The 21,850-nt window shown below is 43.5% G+C and overlaps 1 protein-coding gene across 2 annotated transcripts in view; it reads right to left on the bottom strand.

The window, feature by feature from the left end:
- The window catches only part of slc9a7 (solute carrier family 9 member 7), a 135,126-nt gene that overhangs the window by 48,099 nt on the left and 65,177 nt on the right, over window positions 1-21,850 (bottom strand). For both annotated transcript variants that reach the window (XM_068033246.1, XM_068033247.1), the window contains exons 3-9: window positions 20,762-20,839; window positions 12,048-12,124; window positions 10,616-10,728; window positions 7,891-7,996; window positions 7,346-7,487; window positions 5,635-5,740; window positions 193-281 (exon numbers count right to left, since the gene is read on the bottom strand). In XM_068033246.1, coding sequence (XP_067889347.1) covers window positions 193-281; window positions 5,635-5,740; window positions 7,346-7,487; window positions 7,891-7,996; window positions 10,616-10,728; window positions 12,048-12,124; window positions 20,762-20,839 — 711 coding nt within the window. The remainder of the gene's footprint in view (window positions 1-192; window positions 282-5,634; window positions 5,741-7,345; window positions 7,488-7,890; window positions 7,997-10,615; window positions 10,729-12,047; window positions 12,125-20,761; window positions 20,840-21,850) is intronic.

The following is a 21,850-nucleotide window of genomic DNA, read 5'->3' as shown; positions in this document are numbered from 1 at the left end:
TAATTATGGGATGGAATTCTGCCCAACTGTGTCTTCCTTAATTTAGGTGTATTAAAGGCCCACTGTTCATACAGCTATCCTGCTGTGACAATCCAACTCAGTACTGACTCGGGGATCAGAACAGGAACTTTTCTAACAGCAAACTAACGTTACAAGTACAAATTAAGGATCAACAGCAGTGGGCTTCCATACCTGCTTTGTTCGGTCTCTTGACTCAGGTGACAGGTTGTTGTAGGTATAATGGGCCTGTGTGATTCCACAGAAGAGAACGGCAACCACACCTACACACAAAATACCAAGGCTGGTTAAAATAGGCATTAAAATAAAATAGTTACTTAAAGAAGCTAGGCTAGTTCAAACAGCAAGGCATGTTAAACTGCTTTGCATTTCAGAACGCTCAGCTGACAAGATAAAAACTTCACAAAAGGAGGTCAACAGGTGCGAGATGTCTGTACAAGCTCTTAATATAACTGATTCCTCCTCCCCATCTGTCACATGTATTCAATCTAAGGGCTGAATTTTGTTTTGCCCTTGGAAGCGGGCATAGAGGTGGCAGGGGGCAAACAAAACAGCAAGGGGCACTGTTCCCAACATTGCCTGGGCCCCCTGCCATTTTGTCTGGGACGGGGAAGGCAGAGATCGGCCTTCCTGCCCCAGGCCAATTGAGGCCCTTAAGTGGCCAATTATGTGTATTTTCCCACCTCCACTTTAATTTTGTGAAAGACGGAGGGGCCCACCGCAGCGCGGAGACGACACCAGGTAAACCCTGGCAGTCCGTCCTTTGGGGCAATCCAGGGACTCCGGAGGCCCCCCCATCCTCACCAACAATGCCCCCCGACCCCATCGAGGGACCCTGCCTGAATGGCCCCGGAAACTCCAATCCCACTTAGCTGTCCTGAGGTCTCCAACGTCCTTGGTACGGTAGGGCCTCCTGCAATACTGGCAGTTGGCTGGCAGGTCTGGAGGCGGGAGCTCATCCCTTAAAGGGACGGTGTTTCTGATGGCAGACAGTTAATTGGCTGCCCGCCGTTAAATAGTTACAGGTCTGAGCAAGGCCAAGGCAGGCTCTCCCCCACCTTCCGGCCTGCTGCCGGGAGCCCCGGCACTGGAATAAAATATGACCAAGTCTCCCTCTATACCACCTATCCATCTAATCCAAGACAGATGGATCTATAATGGAGGTTTGCACCTTACTGCAATAAGCACTAAGTTTTTTTAAATTATTCTTTCATGGTATGTGAGCGTCGCTGACAAGACCATCATTTCTTGCCCATCCCTAATTGCCCTCCAGAAGATGGTAGTGACGAGAGGCAATTCTCAAGTACAATTGGGGGGAGGTGTTATGGTGGACCTTGTGACATGTCTTAAAGATGGTGATTTTTAAAAGTTCAAGGTGGAGTCCAGTTCTGCTGCCCTCACTTCCACTCTGCGAAAGGTTACCAGGACAGTAGAAAGACCGTCTTCTGAAGAACAGAGACTACAGCACTAACACCTGAAGAGCAATGGCTTTCACCCGCCCAGACTTTTGGATGGTAAAACAAGGAGTCAGCCATTGAGAACAGGCAAACAAACAGGCAGGCGCCAATACCAGGGGACAGTGGAAACGCCGAGTAGCTTAGTGCAACTCAAGAGTTCTGGTCTTTGCATTTCGGAGAAAAACAATGGGCTATTGATTTCTAAGTCCAAATAAATTTAACAGACTTTCTAGAGGAAAACAAGCTTTAAGGAAGGAGCCATTACACTGTGCCCTCAAGCAGGCTGCAAGAAGAGACCCAGCAGGGTGCAGCAGGAAGGTGAGCTGTAAGAGAAGACACCTATAAGTAGCAGCTGGAGAGGGAGAGAGAGGGAACGCCTGCTCTCTGAAGATACACAGTGAAAGGCTGCAGAGATTTGAACATGGTTTTGAGGGGAAGTTTGCAGATGAGTAGAAGACCCATGGGACCACCAGAAATCACATTATCCATGGATGTTCAGGTTGGAAGTGCTCGGAGGAGAGCGAAGATAATATTGAGTTTTGAAACGTCTGGGAGATCCATTGCAACAGGGAGAAGTTTGGGACTTGTAACCACAAAGGTTTTCACCATCAAAGAGGACTGTGTAACCCATGAATTTGGGGCAATATTTTCAAGTGTTGAATAAGTAAACACCTTTGATTGTAATTTGGGGTATCAGCTGCTGACAAAGTACTATTTAGTTAATTGGGGATTTAGAACAAAGAACAGTACAGCACAGGAACAGGCCTGCGCCGATCTAGATGCCTGCCTAAACTAAAACCTTCTGCACTTCCAGGGTCCGTATCCCTCTATTCCCATCCTATTCATGTATTTGTCAAGATGCCTCTTAAACGTCTCTATGGTACCTGCTTCCACCACCTCCCCCGGCAGCAAGTTCCAGGCACTCACCACCCTCTGTGTAAAGAACTTGCCTCGCACATCCCCTCTAAACTTTGCCCCTCTCACCTTAACCCTATGTCCCCTAGTAACTGACTCTTCCACCCTTGGAAAAAGCTTCTGACTATCCACTCTGTCCATGCCGCTTATAACTTTGTAAACCTCTATCATGTCGCCCCCCCATCGTTCCAATGAAAACAATCAGAGTTTATCCAACCTCTCCTCATAGCTAATGCCCTCCAGACCAGACAACATCCTGGCAAACCTCTTCTGTACCCTCTCCAAAGCCTCCACGTCCTTCTGGTAGTGTGGCGACCAGAATTGCACGCAATATTCTATTTCTTTTAGTTTAGTTGTTATAATAAAAGACTTAAAACATGAAATCTTGTTGTGTAATTCATTAAATTGGTCTGGGGGTTCATATCTTTTTTATCCACATTAACAATCTCTCTGAAATCCTAACATCCATTACAAAGTTGAATATAGGAATGTCTGTTGGAAAGGCCATTGTAGCACCTTTGGTGTTCTGATTGTGGGGAGGTCAGCATTCCAAAGATCTGGGGTTCAGACAATCATCAGGCCTCCAGTCATGAAATCAGCAGATGTCAAAGAAAATATCCCCACAAAGAAATCGCTGCAGAACTCCAGCGATGTAGCTCGAAGATTTGGGGACTCACCCTTGCCTAAGAGTGTGAGATTATGCTGGTGTCAGGTGATCTCGGGACCTGCTGTGACTGGATTTCGGCACGACTCCAAGGCCAATGAGAAGCCAGCATGAATCCAGAAAATGTAGGAGCGAGTGGTGCCATTCAATGGGGGCAGCACAATGCTAATGAGCAGCAGAGGGTTCTCGACACAAGATCAAAGAAACTCTGGGTTAGAATTCGAACGAGCATAAATCACAAGCTCAAAAATCACCAATCTGCCCTATTTTACTGCGGATAACATAAATAGATTTGTTACATCCATAAAAGAGAAACTGTAAGTAGGTTACAGATGGGCGGGCTCTGGAACCAGACACAGCAATTGACGAGTACGAAATCACCAGCTTCTCATTTTAATGGCTGGCCAAACACTTTCCTGGTTGTTAAACAGATTCACTCAGGATTGCAGAGAGCAAAGCAACACTTCCATTAAAGTATTTCAGATCATCTATTAAATCACCCTTCCTTGCAATCATGGTCAAATCACAAAAGCCTTGTTTTTCTTGTAAGGAAGAAAAGCCTACAATTTCCCCCACCTGCAAAATTGCAGCATCACCTTGAGTGTTATGCCATGGATTACATCATTGTTGCCTGCTTAAATAGGACAAGTCAGTGCAGTAAGCAGTGCGATTTTTCTGTCAGGCTGCATGTAAATTCCAACTAGACACACAGCATCAGAGGCCAGTTAATCGAGCAAACTAATTCACCAGGCACAAGTTTAAGGGCACAAACACACAGGGCTGAATTTTACCAGCCCCCCGACATCGAGGTTTGTGGCAGAGTGGGGGGGGGGGGGGGGGGGGCCTGTAAAATAATTATGGGAGCGGCCCGCCACGGCCCCCGATGCTGAGAAGGCCCCGCATTTTACCGACGGCGGCGGGGGCCTTCATTTAAACATTAAGATGAATGCAAATAAATTTACATCTACTTACCTTGTCCCGGCGGCTGTCCCACGCCGATATTACGGCTGCCGGCCCCACCTCGCGTGCCTTCGGAACTCCGTCCGGAGTTCCAAGGTGAGACATTGGTGGGGAGAGGGGTGGAGTTAAATTATCAAGGCAGGTGCGGGGGGCGGGGGGGGGGCGGCAAAAACATTTTATATTGGCTGTGAAGATGGTGGGAAGGGGTTGAAGGGCAAATATGACGAGTAATGTTACTTTAGAAATTCAAATTTTTGCGAAGGGCTTGAAGCCCTTTAATAATGGAAGTGGCGCCGGACGCCATTGTCGGGGACAGAGCGGCCGCCCCTCTAGGTCATCAGGGGCGGCCGCTCCGCCCCTTCCATTTAAATTAGGCCCCATGCGAAATATCACGGGGGTGCATCCATGCCTGAAGGCCACTGACTTCAAAGCATGCTGCTGCCATATGTGGCACGCTAATAAAATTCAGACCACACACTCTCCCTCCCTGTCTCCTCCACTGGCTATTACTTTTTAAAAAGATTAAAGTTGGTACAGTTTGCAGCGCTGTCACCACCAGCTTTGTCAAGGTGAAGTGTCCATCAATGGGAGAATGCTTTTCCGCTCCGAGTTCTGTTACTGCTTTTGTTTTAAAGTGTATGAATTCTTGTATTCATCAAGGTGTTCGTCCTTAGAAACGATATTTAGTGCCTGCGTTCTCAGATAAGGCATGGCATTGGACATCTTCCCTCGTGTTCTAGTTCACCAGAGAAAGAGTCATACTGCGCCGAACATGTTTCCATACACTTCAGGTATTCTGCAAACATTGCTTGCGAACAGAAGTGCACTGCAGGTGCAAAACTCACATCTGAACAAATCTCAGACAGGAATGGATCTGTGCGGTGATCATAAATCTATTGAGACCTGAAACTCCAAATCCTTCCTGCAGCTTTACTTATTCCAGCAGTCGGTTTAAGGTATCAGTGTATGCCTTGCACAGATTCAATCTTTCAGCAACATCTCTCTAAGTGAGAAACAGAGGCTCCTCCTTAATGTTCCCACTTTTCACTCAAACGGAAATATAATTCTCAGTTCCTTCAGCCCTCACCATGCCTAGCCTAATTGGTCATTTTGCATGTGTACACCTAGACCGGGAATGGAACATCGCAGTTCAATCCAGCTGCGTCTTCACTCGAGATCCACATGCACATGATTGTCTGAATAGGGAGCAGGAACCCTGACTGATTTTAAAAGTATATACTGCCCTCGCACCCCCTCCCCTCCACCTTACCCCTGCTTCATACCCCAGGAATAGAGATGTTGGTTATGCTGCTCCAATTGCGGTGCTGGTTGGAATCAGCTGACTAAGTACGGATTCAGAACTGAACTTAAGGACCTCTTGGTCTATACATTTCAATACCAGACCATGTAGTTCATTTCGCTAATGTTTAAAAAAAAAACCCATAGAGTCAACAATTGACAGGTATTCCATTTCACCTTTGATACACCATATGGTACATTTAAACTCATTCTATTTCCAAATCAAAACATTGACCACCACAGTAATGAGTCAAGCTTGTAACATCCTTCCAAACAAAGGACATTAATCTGTCCTGACTCTTCACCAAGGTTACAACTTACCGGTGAAGCCACATGCTTCCGCCAGGAGGAAGGTGCTCCATGACATCAAGAAAAACAATGCTGTCTCCAGGAGAGGAAAGCAATGCAGCTTGGTGAATTTGGTGACGTGGGAAAGCAACAGTTAAAGCAATAACTGAGGATCAGAGCTCAAACCGAACAGAATGCCATTAAACAAAAGTGAAAACAGCCTTTCTGGAGAAACTACAGGTCCCATGGTCTATTGGGCACTCGCCAATCTCTCGTGCCACTGTTCATAAGTCGTTTGGGATCCAGAGCTGTTACATTCAGCTGATAAGGTGGCCTGTCTTTTTAAAGCTGTCAGGGAACAGTTCCGAATAAGGCATGTAATGTACTGAGGTCAACGAGAGGCTAATGGATGTCGCTCAGGGAAGCTTCTCTCTCTATACTTAAGTTCTCTTGGTGGAAGACTCTAAACAGAAGTCACCACAAAATAATTGACTTGCATTCTCTTTTTTACAGGGCTTTGGTGAGACCACATCTGGAGTACTGTGTACAGTATTGGTCTCCATATTTAAGAAAGGACGTAAATGTGCGTTGGAAGGTTAATAGACCAATACCTGGAATGGCTGGGCTGTCTTATGAGGAAAGGTTGGACAGGCTAGGCTTGTATCTGCTGGAATTTAGAAGAGTAAGAGGAGACTTGATTGAAACATATAAGATCCTGAGGGGTCTTGACAGGGTGGATGTGGAAAGGATGTTTCCCCTTGTGGGAGAATGCAGAACTATAGGTCACTGTTTAAGACAGAGGGGAGGAGAAATTTTTTCTCTGAGGATCGTGAGTCTTTGAAATTCTCTTCCTCAAAAGGCAGTGGAAGCAGAGTCTTTGAATATTTTTTAACGCAGAGGTAGGTAGATTCTTGGTAAGGAAGGGGGTGAAAGGTTATCGGGGGTAGGTGGGAATGTGGAGTAATCAGTTCAGCCATGAACTTATTGAATGGCGGAGCAGGCTCGAGGGGCCGAATGGCCTACTCCTGCTCTTAATTCATATGTTCATATGTAACTGCTGTGTGCTTGCTTGCAGTGAAACACCATATAGACTGGTCCTGACAGTCGAACAGGTTCCCAGTCACTGGCTTTGTGCCCATCTATAATGTAGTGTTTATCAGCACTCATACCTCAGCAAGTTATCAGTTATTAGCTGTGTGTTAATGTTGTAGGTTTTAATGGAGAATATTCTTCCAGTGAAACAAGTTATGGATGTCAGCCTTGGCTCAGCTGGTAGCACTCTCCCCTCAGCATAGAACAGGTGATTGGTTCAAGTCCCACTCTAGATGCCATGAGCCCATTATCTAGGCTGGCACATTGGTGCATAACTGAGGGGATGCTGAACTGCCAGAGGTGCCATCTTGCAAATGAGATGTTAAACTGTCTGCCCTTGCAGGTGGCTGTAAATGACCCTGCAGCAATATCCAAAGAAAAGCAGGGGAGTCGTCCTGGTGTCCTGGCCTGCATTTATCTCTCAAACATCCCCCAAAACTGATTGTCAGGCTATCTATCTTACTGCTGCTTGCAGGACCTTCCTATGTGCAAATTGGCTGAATTTTTCTCAACTTTACGGCAGGCTTCATTGGCTGTTCTGAAGACACAAAAAGGCACTATATAAATGCAAGTTCTTTCTTTACTTCATTATCAAATGGTTTGCAAGTACCACATACTACTCGGATTTCCTCCCATCATATTAAAAGGATATCAGAGCAGTCAGCACTCCAGTTACTGCCCCCATGGCAAAAGAGCCACTGAATATTCCAAGAAAGACTCCCACACACTTGAAGAAAGCAGCTGCATCGAAGGTGTGACTGTTCTCACCTGCCGGCTGGTAAGCAACGATCGACCTTTGGGGAAAAAAAAGTTTTTTTTTTAATAAATAAGGGCACAAGTCACACACACACACACACAGGCACGCATGCTTCACTTTCCTCATAGTAAGGGACTGCACTTTATTTGAAAAAGTGTTTTTCCACTCTCCCCTGTCTTGAAGATACAAACTCGAGTTATTTTACCATGACTAACAGCACTCTGCCGTAATTCACCGATACAACAGGTACCAACATTCTGCCCGTATTTCACGATTACCACAGGTACCGGCACTCCACCCATAATTCACCATTACCATGGGTACTGGTACTCTGCCCATAATTCAGGCCAGTGGCTATTACCCTCCCCATGGGAGTTGACACAGTGAGCATGTGAAACAATTGCTTTTTAAAAAAAAATTGAATTAAAATTTCCACTCACGATGACAGCACAATGGCCACAGCATCATTCAACACACTCTCTCCAAACAGCAGCGCGTAAAGGTCAACATCTACTTGAAGCTCATTGAATATAGCAAGGACGGTCACTGTCAAAACAGAAAACAACATGTTCCAGGAAATCTTCATTTTAACTATGAGAAGTGCTTAAGGTTTCGAAAGCTGAAACAAAAACGTGGAAAAAAAGAGCAATATGGTTTCAGAGATATTTTCCTTGCCCATGCTTTTGTTACCTCCAGACTCGACTATTCCAATGCTCTCCTGGCCAGACTTCCACATTCCATTAACTTCAACTCATCCTAAAGTTCTGCTGCTTGGATCCTAACTCACACTATGTCCCATTCACCCATCACCATTTCAAAATTTGCAGAAAACACAAAACTGAGAAGTGTAGTAAACACAGAGGAAGATGGTAATGGACTTGAAAAGGACAGACAGGCTGGTGGAATGGACAGACACATGGCAGATGAAATTCAATACAGAAAATGAGGAGGCATGCTAAGCTAACTGATACAATTTTGAAAAGGGGTGCAAGAGGAGAGAGACCTGGGGGTATTTGTGCACAATCATTGATGGTGGCAGGACAGGTTAACAAAGCAGCTCATAAAACATTTGGGAAACTGGGTTTTATAATTAGTGCTATACAGTACAAATGCCAGAAAGTTATTATGCTAATCCTATATAAAAGACTCATTGGGCCCCAATTCTGAGCACCACACTTTAAGAATGACCTGAAGGCTTTGGAGTGGGTACAGAAGAGATTTACTAGAATGATTCCAGGATTAAGCGATTATCGTTACGTAAGTAGACTGGAGAAACTGGGGTTATTCTCCTGAGAGCAGAGAAGGCCAAGAGGAGGTTTGAATAGATGTGTTTAAAATCATGAAGGGTTTAGAGAGTAAATAAAGGGAAACTGTTTCCAATGGTTGAGGGGTCGTTAACTAGAGAATACAGATTTAAGGTGGCTGGCAAAAGAACCAGGACAACATGAGGAAAAACTTTTACGCGAGTGTCTCGGATTTGGAAAGCACTGCCTGGTCGATGCAGATTCAGTAGGAGCCTTCAAAAGGGAACTGGATAAATACTTGGAGAAAAAAATTGAAGGGATATAGGGAAAAAAGAGCAGGGAAAATATGACTAACTGGATTGCTCTTCAAAAGCGCTGGCTCAGACTCAAAGGGCCGAATGGCCGCCTTCTTTGCTCTTCTATTCTATGATTTTACTACACCCCTGCACTCGCTGACCTACATTGGCTCTAAGTCCAGCAATGCATTAAATTTAAAATTCTCATCCTTATCTTCACATCCCTCCATGCCCCAAGACATTCCTATCTCTGAAACCACTTCCAGCCTTACAACCCACTAGGAACCCTGCATTCCTCCAATTCTGCCTTTTTGTATAGCCCCGATTTCCTTAGTACTTCCATTGGCAGCCATGCAAAAAACTGTCTAGAACTCAGGCTCTGGAATTCATTCCCTAAACGTTCCTCCTTTAAGGCATTCCTTTTAGCCTACCTGATGGTCTACATCCTAGGGTCTTCAAGGAAGTGGCAGTAGAGATAGTAGATCTATTGGTTACAATATTCCAAAATTCCCTGGATGCGTGAAAGGTTCCAGTGGATTGGAAAAAAGCTAATATGTAATGCCCTTATTCAAAAAAGGAGGGAGGCAGAAAGTAGGAAACTATAGACCAGTTAGTTTAACGTTTGTCATTGGGAAATTGTTAGAATCCAATATTAAGGAAGTAATAACAGGACATTTAGAAAGTCAAAACGCAATCTAGAGTCAGCATGGTTTTATGAAGGGTAAATCCTGTTTGACTAATTTGCTAGAGTTCTTTGAAGCTGTAACAAGCAAAGTGGATAATGGGAATCCTGTAGATGTAGTGTATCTAGACCTCCAGAAGGCATTTGATAAGGTGCCGCACAAAAGGTTAATACACAAGCTAAGTTCACATTGGGTTTGGGGCAATTTATTAGCTTGGATAGAGGATTGGCTAACCAACAGAAAACAGAGAGTCGGGATAAATGGGTCTTTTTCTGGTTGGCAAGATGTAACTAGTGGGGTGCCACAGGGTTCGGTCCTCGGGCCCCAACTATTTACAATCTATATTAATGACTTGGATGCAGGGATAGAAGGTACCATAGCCACATTTGCAGATGACACTAAAATAGGTGGGATAGTAAATTGCAATAAAGAAATAAGAAATCTACAAATGGATATGGATAAATTAGATAAATGGGCCAACATTTGGCAGATGGATTTTAACGTGGATAAGTGTGAAGTTATCCATGTTGGTCGGAAGAATAGAAAGGCAAATTATTATCTAAATGGAGAGAAACTTCAGAGTGCTTCGGTGCAGAGGGACCTGGGCGTCCTCGTGCACGAATCGCAGAAAACTAGTTTGCAATAAATGCTGGCCTTGACACCCACATCCCATATATGAAACGTAAAAAAAATCTTCCACACTTGGCTAACTCTTTGCCCTCCGAATATTTCTCTCAGATTGTAAAGTCTCTAAACACAACACATTTATATATCTGCACTTCCACAAAGCCCTTTGACACAGGCCTTCACCTTCTGAGATCCAAGTTTTCTCATTCACAAATCCATGAAACAAATTCTAGGTACGCGGGGTCATGGAAAACACAAACTCAACATCCACTTTTCCTGCTGCCAATACACTTGTATTCCTGTGTTGATACATACCTGGATCAGTAGCAGAAATGATGGCACCAAAAAACAGGCAGTCTGTGTAATAAAATCCATCTTCAAGTTGTCCTACTGCATACATCAGCTTCACAATTCCATACATAAAGTTTCTGAAATAAGCACAAGTTATTTTCCAGTTGTTTTTTTAATCATTAGGAAGGCAACAGTGAAAGAATAGGGGTAGAATTTCCATGGTGGTTCTCCTGATCTCTTATTGTACCTCAAGGGAAATCAGTGGATACACCGATTCTCTTGAGCTTCTACAAATCTTCTATCAAAGTTACAGCAGGAGATTGCAGAAAATCTACTTCAATATACAGGATATTTCTTCTGGAACACCAGCAGCTAATGTGCAACTCCAGATAAGTCACAAATTTATTTTAAGCCTCATTTTTAGCAAAATAAAATCCATGAGAACCATAGAGGAAAAACATGAAGTCACCATGATTTACGATGAATGCATGGAAATCAATTCCTTTAAACCATTTCCAAAACTGTGCACGTTACGGACGAGATTTCAATGCGGTACTGAAATGTTATCAAGTTGCAAATCACAAACTGGAATCCTAAATACAAAAGGCCAGAACTGTCCCAGGTTCTATTGTGCAGGCCTTCTTATATGGCCTAATTTCATCTGAACCAAACCCTGGTATCCACATATTCCACTGGCAGTCAAGATGCAGCTGAATATACTCAACTTCCAGTAGGTTTAATTTGCAATGGCATTCCCACTTTTCAAGAAACTCCATTAAGTTATGGAACCATTAAAATGCAGATATTAACATTCATTGTACTACAGTTATAGTTACTGTAACATTACCAATCTTTTGCTGACTTTCTTACAGTATTATCAGTACGTTATCTGAATTTCAAGTAGTGTGTGTGTGTAAAGGAATCGTACGGGAAAAGTCTTATACAGCTACAGTATTGTAAGTAAACTTCCTTTATTCATAGAATTACATAGAATTTTATACCATGGAATATTTCAGCACAGAAAAGAGGCCATTCGGCCCATTGAGTCTGTACCGGCTCTTTCGAAGAGCAATCCTATTATTCTGACTTCCCCAAAGAAAGAGACCATTTCAGCCCAACCCTCTTCATCTAACCAGATCAGCATATCCATCTATTCCTTTCGCCCACATGTGCTTCTCTAATTCTCTGTCACGTGGCTCCCCTAATTTAGTATAACTGGCAATAGCAGAGTAGCCACAGGAAATGGAAAGCTGACAGACTAATGCTTTTCTGAAGTTAATGTGGAGGGATTGCTACTATTACATCAAATCATTCCACAACAGATCTTAAGACCGACACTGAGGGACTGAAGTCGAGAGCACTGACAATCCTCACCGTAATAAGCAGAAACATTGACCAATGAAATGAAAATGGCACTGGCTGAGGAGTTATTCATTCATATTGTGGTGATACTTACCCTATGACAAAACAAGACACCGCAGTTCCTATAAATGCGTACGCTAGGATAGAGCCAAGGTTCCTGAAGAAATGTCTCTGTAACAGAGGGGCAAAACAAGAGTTGAAGCATGTAATTAACCAAATTCATAGAGCAATTATACAACATTGAAGGAGGCCATTCAGCCCATTGTGCCTGTGCTGGCTCTGTGAGCTGTCCAATTAGACTCAGTTCTCGGTTTCCCTCCTCTTTCTCGTCTACCCTCCCTAAACAAGGATCACAATGGGGAAAAAAGGAATCTCTTGGAGCTGAACCAGGCTTTCTGGAATCACAGAAATAATGGGGTTGTTCTTTGTTGCTTCTAGTTTGAATTCCACGATTAACTTGTACAAGAATAAGCACCAATCAGAACTGCACTGCAGTGACAATAAATTAGCTGAACCTACAAATCATATTGAAAAGAAAGCTACCTTGGCTTATTTCCAGTCAGCTCATCAACTTGATCAAAACACTTCACAGCAGTCAGCATACCATTCGTCAATTACATTTGAGAAAAGAGGAGAATACGGTTTCCTTTACATCACAGTATTGTAGAAACCTTCAACACCGCACAACTATAGCTGATTAGAGTCACAACTTTCAGGCAGGTTTTAAACTCTTGAAAATCTGGGAATATTAGTGGAATAGGAATTTTATAGAATCATAGAATGGTTACAGCACAGAAGGAGGCCATTCAGCCTATCGTGTTTGTGCTGGCTCTCTAAGTGTTACTCATCTACTCCCATGACCCTACCTTTTCCCCATAGCCCTGCAATTTTTTTCTCTTCAGATAAATTATCCAATTTCCTTCTGAAAGCCACAATTGAATCTGCCTTCACCACAATCTCAGGCAGTGCATTTCAGATGCTAACCACTTGCCGCCTAAGAAAGACTTTCCTCACTTAGTTTTTGGTTCTTTTGTCATTCACCTTAAATCAGTGTCCTCTTGGTCTTCACCCTTCCGACAATGGAAATGGTTTCTCCCCATCTCCTCTGTCTGGACCCCTCATGAATTGAGCACCTCTATCAAATCTCCTCTCAACCTTCTCTTCTCCAAGAACAGTTCCAGCTTCATCAATCCATCCAAGTAACTGAAGTCTCTCATCTTCAGAACCTTTCTTATAAATCTTTTCTGCCCCCTTTCCAATGCCTTCACCTCCTTCCAGAATTGGACACGATACTCCAATTGAGACAGAACTAGTGTTTTATAACGATTCACCATAACCTCTTTGCCTTTGCACTCTATATCTCTATTTATAAAAGCCCAAGATCTCACATACCTTACTGACCGCTTTCACAACCTGCCACATTCAAAAATTTATGCAGATATACCCCCAGGTCCCTCTGCTACTGCACCCCGTTTAGAATTGTACCCTTTATTCTATATTTTCTTTCCTCGTTTTGCTACCAAATGCATCACTTCACACTTCTCTGGATTAAATTTCATCTGTCATGTGTCTGCCAATTTCACCAGTCTGTTTCTGTCCTCCTGAAGTCTATCAGTATCCTCCTCACAGTTCACAATACTTCCAATTTTATCAGCAAATTTTGAAATTGTGCCTTGCACACCCAAGTCTAGGTCATTAATTTAGATCAAGAAAAACACTGGTCCAAATACCAATCCCTGGGGAACTCCAGAATATACCTTCCTACAGTCTGAAAAATGACCAATCACCATTGCTCTGTTTCCTGTCACTCAGCCAACTTCATATCCACGCTGCTGCTGTCCCTTTCATTCCACGGGCTTCAGCTTTACTGACAAGCCTATTACGGGGCACTTTATCAATCACCTTTTAGAAGTCCACGTACACCACATCAACTGCATTACCTTTATCAACCCTCTCTGTTACTTCATCGGAAAACTCAAGTTAATTAAACACAATTTGCCCTCAACAAATCTGTGCTGGCTTTCCTTAACTAACCCACATTTATCCAAACGACTGTTAATTTTATCCCAGATTATCATTTCTAAAAGCTTTTCCACCACCAAGGTTAAACTGACTGGCCTGTTAGTTGCTGCTTTTATCCTTACACCCTTTTTTGAACAAGGGGGCAAACATTTGAAATTCTCCAGTCCTCTGGCACCATCCCTGCATCCAAAGAGGATTGAAAGAGCAAGGCAATGCCTCCACAATTCCCACCCTCACTTCCGTCAGTATCCCCGGATACATCGCATCTAGTTCTGGTGACTTATCTACTTTAAGCACAGCCAGCCTTTCTAAAACTTCTTCATCAATTTTTAGCACATCCAGTGTCTCAATTACCCCCTCTTTCACTGAAATTTTGTTGCAAGTGTGCTTTTTAATACAGTTATTTAAAAGATGACCTGCCTATTTGGCAGATTTAAAAATTGAAAATGCTGGAAACACTCAGCAAGTCTGGCAGCATCTGTGGAGTGAGAAACAGAGTTAATTTCTCAGGTCTGTGACCTTTCATCATAACTGGGAAAAGTTAGAAATGTAATAGGTTTTGAGGAAGCGAAAGGTGGGAAGAATAACAAACGGGAAGGTCTGTGATTGGGTGGAAGGCAGGGGAGATTAAATGACAAAAGCTTTCATGGTGCAAGGCCAAAAGGAGTGGTAACGAGACAAATAAGCAAACAAAAGATGTGTCGAGAGAGGGTGTGAATCATGAACAGCTGGTGTCCAAAAACAAAACTGGAAATGAGAGAGAAACAGGAGAGGAAAAAAAACAAACCAGTGAAGGAGGAAACAACATGGGGACAGAGGTTACGATCTAAAACTCAATGTTGAATCCAGAAGACTGCAAAGTGCCTAAGCAGAAAATGAGATGCTGCTCCTTGAGGTGAAAGGTCAAAGATCTGAAGTGTTAACTCTGTCTCTCTCTTCACAGCTGCTGCCAGACCTGCTGAACATTTCCAGCATTTTCTGTTTTTATTTCAGATTTTCAGCATCTGCAGTATTTTGCTTCTATGTTTGGCAGACGTGGTGCACAATGGGGCATTAAGCAGCAACATTCGCGGGAATTCACTGCCAGGATTGGTGGTGGAAACAGAAACCCTCAATTCTTTTAAAAAGGTACCTGGAGATGCACCTGAAGTGCTGTAATCTCCAAGGCTATGGACCAGGTGGTGGAAGGTGGGATTAGATTGGATGGCTAGTTTTTTTGGCCAGCACGGACACGATGGGGTGAATGGCCTCCTACTGTGCTGTAGTTTTTTTCTATGGTTCTATGCCTACTTATTAAAATAAACACAAATTAGCCACACAGCTGAAGTTGTTTTTGAACAGTGAATTTGGACAGGTCTGGGCAACAGGTTCAGTGCCATAAATGCAAATTTAGGACAGAGACAAGTTAACACTTCACACAGAGGGAATTTAAAGCTGGAATGAATTGCCCGAGATTGGACTCCTTCAAAAAACAGTTAGATGATGTACTGGTAAGGCGGCAGTAACTGCCTTAACAATGAGACCAAAGGCTTAAAGACACCATTCCCTATAATTCTTCTTTGTTGTGCACAGCCTCTTTGTTGCATTGCATAGTCCCTTTAAGACCGCTGCGCAGTCATGCGCATCTTAAAGGGAATGTTGGTTGTACGGGGCCTGTTTGTTGCACTGCGCGGTGTGTTCCGCATTGCTGCTTATCCACACACCCACACAGCATAGAGGAAACATTGAGCTTCTTCAACAGAAGCCATCTTGTAGTCTTATTCCAGCAGATATTAACCATCTGGATTTTGCTGTCAGTGGTGAAGTGGCAGTGCTCACTGCTGACCTCAAAGATCTAGCAAGCTCCGTGGTGGGAATTTCCCCTTTCCCCAATGTTAATTACATTCTGGCACCAAATATCAGGGTTCTCTGGCATCCAGCAACAGTGATATCATCAAGCAGGCTAAGCAGCCAATGGCACTGAAGAATTCTCAAAGACTGCAAACAAGGAAGTGACAAGCAGGTTTTATCATTCACTTTTTATGATTTTATAGAAAGCCAGATAAAGATTGGGACATCCACATGGGATTAAGGCAATAGATAAAATATCATAACTAAACTTGAAATCTTTTTTTGATTATTTGAAAAATCTATGGAATTTTTGTCTTGGAATTGAGAAATTTGATATTGCACAAATATAAAATTAGCATTTCAAGGCCAGAGAGGCTGTTCAGCAGTAACTATGACTTTGTACGCTGTTCAAAATCCAGTTACAGTTCAAGAAAGAACACTAGTATTAAAAAAAAGGAACTTCACGTCAATTCAGTGATTTCTAATTCATTTCCATGTTCAAGGACTTCAGCAGCACACCCTTTGAAGGAATGGGGAAATCACTGACAGAAAGGTCTGGAGCTCCACGTTTAACTGCACACGTGCAAACTCCAGATGTTGCTCTCAATTTCAGTAGAGTAATGGCAGCGAACGCTGACAGTTTTGTCATTACGACCGCAAAATCTGGGCCTTTGAATCTTCTACAATCCCATTTAAGAGGTACATCTGGAGAAAAACAAAGTTGAAAGCTGGACTCCCCACAGCTGAAAATTCAATTTGTAAATGTCTTATGTAAAACAGTAGTTTCATTTTGTTACAGGTGCAATACAAAGTCAATAACACAACAAAAATCTAATTTGAGAGAGGAAGTTATTCAACAACCTGGATCATGTTACCTCAAACTTTGTTTAAAAAAGCAATACAGGAAAATTCAGATCTACCGTGAGATATGAGATAAAGCTCCAAGTTCCAGAAATATCTCATCATTCTTCCCTGAACCCGACACATACACCATGAGTTACACAATGTGTTACCAGAACACAACTCTCCATTCTAACCCAGAAATAGAAAAGTGTTCAAATGAACACAGATCTGAAAGCTGAAATCTGTTCAAAGGATCCAGTTTTAAATATCAATATTGCAATCATCAAATAAAAAATTGCTATTTTACACTATTATTTGCAAGGTGGTTTTCCCTGTTGAGGGTATACTAAACGAGGGATAAAGCACAATCATAACAGAATCCTTTATGAAAACCCACCATTTTCGGATGATGTTTACAACATTTTGTACAGTAACATTGGTGAAGAACTGCTGGCACTGAACTGACTGAATTAAGTTGCACATTTACCATTTTTAAATTAGGGAAAATGAGCTCTTCTCTGGACCCTTATTGTTCATAACACTAGGGGGCACTACATCACTATGCACTTGAAAGGTGAATTTGAATGCATGGGCCCAGGAATTAGATCAATGTTTTCAATGATCTCTGTGATGATCACTGGTTAGGCCACACATGGAAGTGGTAATCCCAACACCTGCTGCATTCAACGTCAAGCAATTTCCAGTTTAGGTCCCAAATTGTAACATACTGGGGTGGAGGAGTTAGATGTGGGTTCATTCACGTGATTTTTCAACAGTGAGTTCCTGATCTCAGCCAGGCGATGGGAATAGCAGGAAGCGCTAAGTTACTTACCGATCATCTGTACACCATCAAGTTTAAGGGGTCGGCTCAACTTACACCTCTGAAGTGCAATCACTGTTGTAATGTAGGAAACAGCAGCCAATTTACACACAGCAAGGTCCCACAAACAACAATTCCCGCCCCCCCCAGTGTTGTTGAGGGATGTATGCTGACCAGGGAGAACTCTATAACTCTTCTTCAAAATACTGCTCTCGGATCTTCCGCGTCCACGAGAGGGCAGCCAGCTCCTCAGTTCAACGTCTCATCTGAAAGATGTACCTCCAACAGTGCAGCACTCCCTCACTGCTGCACTCTGTGTGTCAGCCTAGATTATATGCTGAAGACTCTGGGGTGGAACCTTCACCCACAACCTTCTGACTCAGAGGCAAGAGTGCTAGTGGCTGACAATTTAAATCTCATTCATCACCAACTATTCTCTCCTGTAACCATCAAGCATCATATAACCTCCCTGCTAGCCCTCCCCCAAAAGATGATTTAAACATTAGGAGGAAAACGAAGAAAAGAGCAGGGTCAATTGGAGACCAAAAAGGTAACTTGTATGCGGAGGCAGAAGATGTGGGCATGGTTCTTAATGAACACTTATTTTCACAAGAGAGGGACAAAGTAAACATTATAGTTGGAGGAGGAATGTGAAATATTGGATAAACATAGTGAGGGGGAAATATTAAGATGTTTAAAATGCTTGAAATCACCAGACCCAGATGAAATGTATCCCAGGCTGCTAAGGGAGGAAAAAGAAATAGCAAAAGCTCTGGTCATCATTTTCCAAACCTCTCTGGCTACAGGCATGGTGCAGAGGACTGGAGAATTGTAAATGTTGTACTGTTGCTTAAAAAGGGAGGAAACAATTACAGGCCAGTCAGGCTAACCTAGGTGGTGAGAAAATTATTGGAAAAAGTTCTGAGACACAGTATAAATCTTGATTTAAAAATGGTATGGGTTAATCAAGGACAGTCAGCATGGATTTGTTTAGGGAAGCTCATGTCTGAATAACTTAACTGAATTTTTTGAGGAGGTAACAAGGAAGGTTGATGAGGGTAGTACTTTTGATGTAGTCAACATGGACTTTAGCGAGGCTTTTGACAAGCACATGGGATCCTGGGGAAAGTAGCAAGTTGGATCCAAAATTGGTTCAGCAGCAGGAAGCAAAGGGTTATGGTCATTGATTATATTTTGCTGACTGGAAGGCTGCTTCTAGTGGGGTTCCATAGGGCTCAGTACTGAGTATTTATCAATGATTTAGATGTAAATGTAAGGGGCATGACTAAAAAGATTGCAGATGATACAAAAATTGGGCGTGTGGTTTATGGTGAAGAAGAAAGCTGTAGCCTGCAGGGAAACATCAATGGACTGGTCAAGTGGGCAGATAAACAACAAATGGAATTCAACCCAGAGAAGTGTGAGGTAATGCATTTGGGGAGGACAAACAAGGTAAGGGAATGCTCAATAAACTGTAGGATTCTGAGAAGTGTGGAAAAACAGAGGAACCTTGGAGTGCAGGTCCACAGATCCCTGAAGGTAGCAGGACAGGTAGAAAAGATGGACAAGGTGGCATTCAGGATACTTCCCTTTAATTGGCTGAGGCCTAGAATATAACAGCAGGGAAATCATGTCAGAACTGTAAACACCACTATGTAAACACCACAGAGTACTGTGTATAGTCCTGGTCGCCATTTGCAGGGAAGATGTGATCTCACCAGAGTAGAGAGGAGATTTAATGAGGATCCTGTCAGGAATGGAGAATTATAAGGAAAGGTTGGATAGGCTGGGTTTGTTTCTTTGGAACAGAGGAGAGATTTATTAGAGGTGTATAAAATTACAGAGTGACTCCTGACAACACAGAACATGCGCAGAACTATTGCAGACGTCATCAGTGCATGCAAACATTTGCCAGCTTGCCAGTATGAATGTGCACATGCGCATGTGGACGTCACCACACAATGACATCCTCACCCTCAATAGCCGCGATCGCTGCCTCCATTCCCCCAACAGTATCCTGCTCCCTCCCGCCATCCCCACTTCAACCCCCACCCCCCGGCCGCTCACTTCCCGCCCATTGCCCCCACCCCGCTGCTTCTTTGGGCGCTGTTGCGGGGAGCGAGCAGCCGATGTGTGATGGCATGACGAGGGAGTGAGTGGCTGAAAGCAGGGAAGCAGCGATGCCTGCAGCGAGCAGCCAAGGGAAGACAATGGCGAGGCAGGGAGTGAGCACCCAGGGAGGGGGAGGGGAAGCAGCGAGGACGGGAGCGAGTGGCTGAGGGAAGGCAGCAGTGAGATGGGGAGCAAGCAGATGGGCGCGGGAGGGAACAGTGATGAGAAGCACAATGGCAGGAGGGAGTAGGGTATTGTTGGGGTGGGATGGAGGCAGTGAACGCAGCCACTAAGGGGGTTTGGGGTTAATTTGTTTTTTGTGACAAATTGAGCAGCGCCATCTTGATTACTGGCAGCTACCTGAGACTGCACTTACACATGTGCCAGTACTGCGCTACCTAGTGGTTGTGTTGTCAGCAAACACAGCCATAAAATTAAGAGGCGGCTAGACAGAGTGAACAGGTAGGACCAATTTCTATTAGCAAAGAAGTGAATAAACAGGAGCATAGATTTAAATTAATTGGTAAAAAGATTAGGGGGAGTTGAGGAAAAGCTTTTCACTGAGGGAGCAGTGGGGGTCTGGAACTCACTGCCTCAAAAGGGTGCTGGGTCAGAAATTCTCATCACATTTAAAAATTACTTGGATATGCACTTGAAGTGCTGTAACCTACAGGGCTATGGACCAGGACTGTAAAGTGAGATTAGACTGGAAAGCTCTTTTTCAGCTACACAGGAGAACGGCTTCCTTCTCTGGCCTAAATCATTCTATGTTTCTATGATGACTCATGCTCGAGTACACCGAGTCTTCAGCACCTCATGTGTCCCTGAACAACAGATGTCCCTGCACATTAAAAGAGCTGTTTAACCACAGGGGCTCTCACCCAGTGCCCATTGAGTCTGGGTGATGAGATAATCAAGTGCAGGAAGCCTCACAGATTATTCTATCATTAGCAGCTGGAAACAGCTGGCTCAGAACAGGCCAGGGTTGGAACCTGGGACCTTCCCGATTTTTCAACCTCCGCCCATTTACTCTTCCCATTCACTAACATTAAAGGCAATGAGATTTTAACAGCTCAACAGAAACAAGTGAAATCCCAGTCAAAATTGATCCAGTTTCTCTCCCCCAGCTGATAGAAAGATAAGTGTTTTGTGCTGGAATGTTTCCCCAATAGTACCATTACCTTTTTGAGGCAGTATCCTGCGTAGAATATGATTGGAGGTAGCAAAATGTTGAAGAAAACATCTGGATCAAAAGTTACCTGCAAAGAAGAACACAAGAGGTGTTTAGAAGTTAAATGTTGTGCGGATCCAGACCAGACCAACACTCGTATTACAGTTCTTCCACTGAGTCACTGCAGCAGCCCTGTGAGCACAGCAATCCACTTCAATGTGAGCTGCAGAGCTAATGCTAGTCAGAATCTTTGTCACACAAGCAAGGATCGTTATAGGATACTCGCACTCATAATATAGTCCAGATGCCATTTGTAGCTTGCTTCCCTTCTGTGGGAGGCCCTCTCAGACTTGCTGCTTCAAGTGCCTTTGGGCCTTCTTCCTGTGGCCAGTGACTGCTGGCTGAATTAAGGCAGTGCTGTCCTCTTTCCTTCCCCGTTTGTTTGCGCTCCAGCAAAAAAGATAACAGCAGATTGCTACTCGGAGGCATGCCTATCCCAACTCACATCTAGCAAGTGAAATGCTACATTAAAGTCATGGATTCTACATAGCTTTCCCTTTGTTTGCCTTTATGGGGAAGTGTTCAGTTCCCAATTAGCCTTAAGAACCCACAGCATGGGGAATCCCAACCATAGACCAAGTCAACATTCTGTAGATCCTCAAGAAAGACTTGGGTTGCGATAAAAACAGTAAATGCGGGAAACACTCAGCAGGTCTGAGTGTCTGTGGAGAGAGAAACAGAGTTAATGTTTCAGGTCCATGATCTTTCATCAGAACTTTGGCACGGATTGCATACAAGTACTAACCAATTAAGATTACTGTAGGAGAATGCTATCCAGCACCTTTCATGTCTGCAGGATGTGCCAAAGTGCTTCACAGCCAATGAAGTGCAACAACTGCTGTAATGCAGGGAAAGGTGTCAGCCAATTTGTGCACAATTGGTCCCACAAACAGCAATGAGATAAATGATCACATAATCTGTTATAGTGATGTGGGTTGAGGGATAAATGTTAGCCGGGATACCAGGAAAACTCTTGGGGAAAAAAAGCGTCATAGGATCTTTTACGTCCACCTGGGACAACAATCAAAGCCTCAGTTTA

The sequence above is a fragment of the Heterodontus francisci genome, chromosome 6, assembly GCF_036365525.1.
Source record: "Heterodontus francisci isolate sHetFra1 chromosome 6, sHetFra1.hap1, whole genome shotgun sequence".
Classification (NCBI taxonomy): Eukaryota; Metazoa; Chordata; class Chondrichthyes; order Heterodontiformes; family Heterodontidae; genus Heterodontus; species Heterodontus francisci.
Note: the sequence above shows the minus strand (reverse complement) of the source record. Positions and strands in the feature narration are given on the sequence as shown.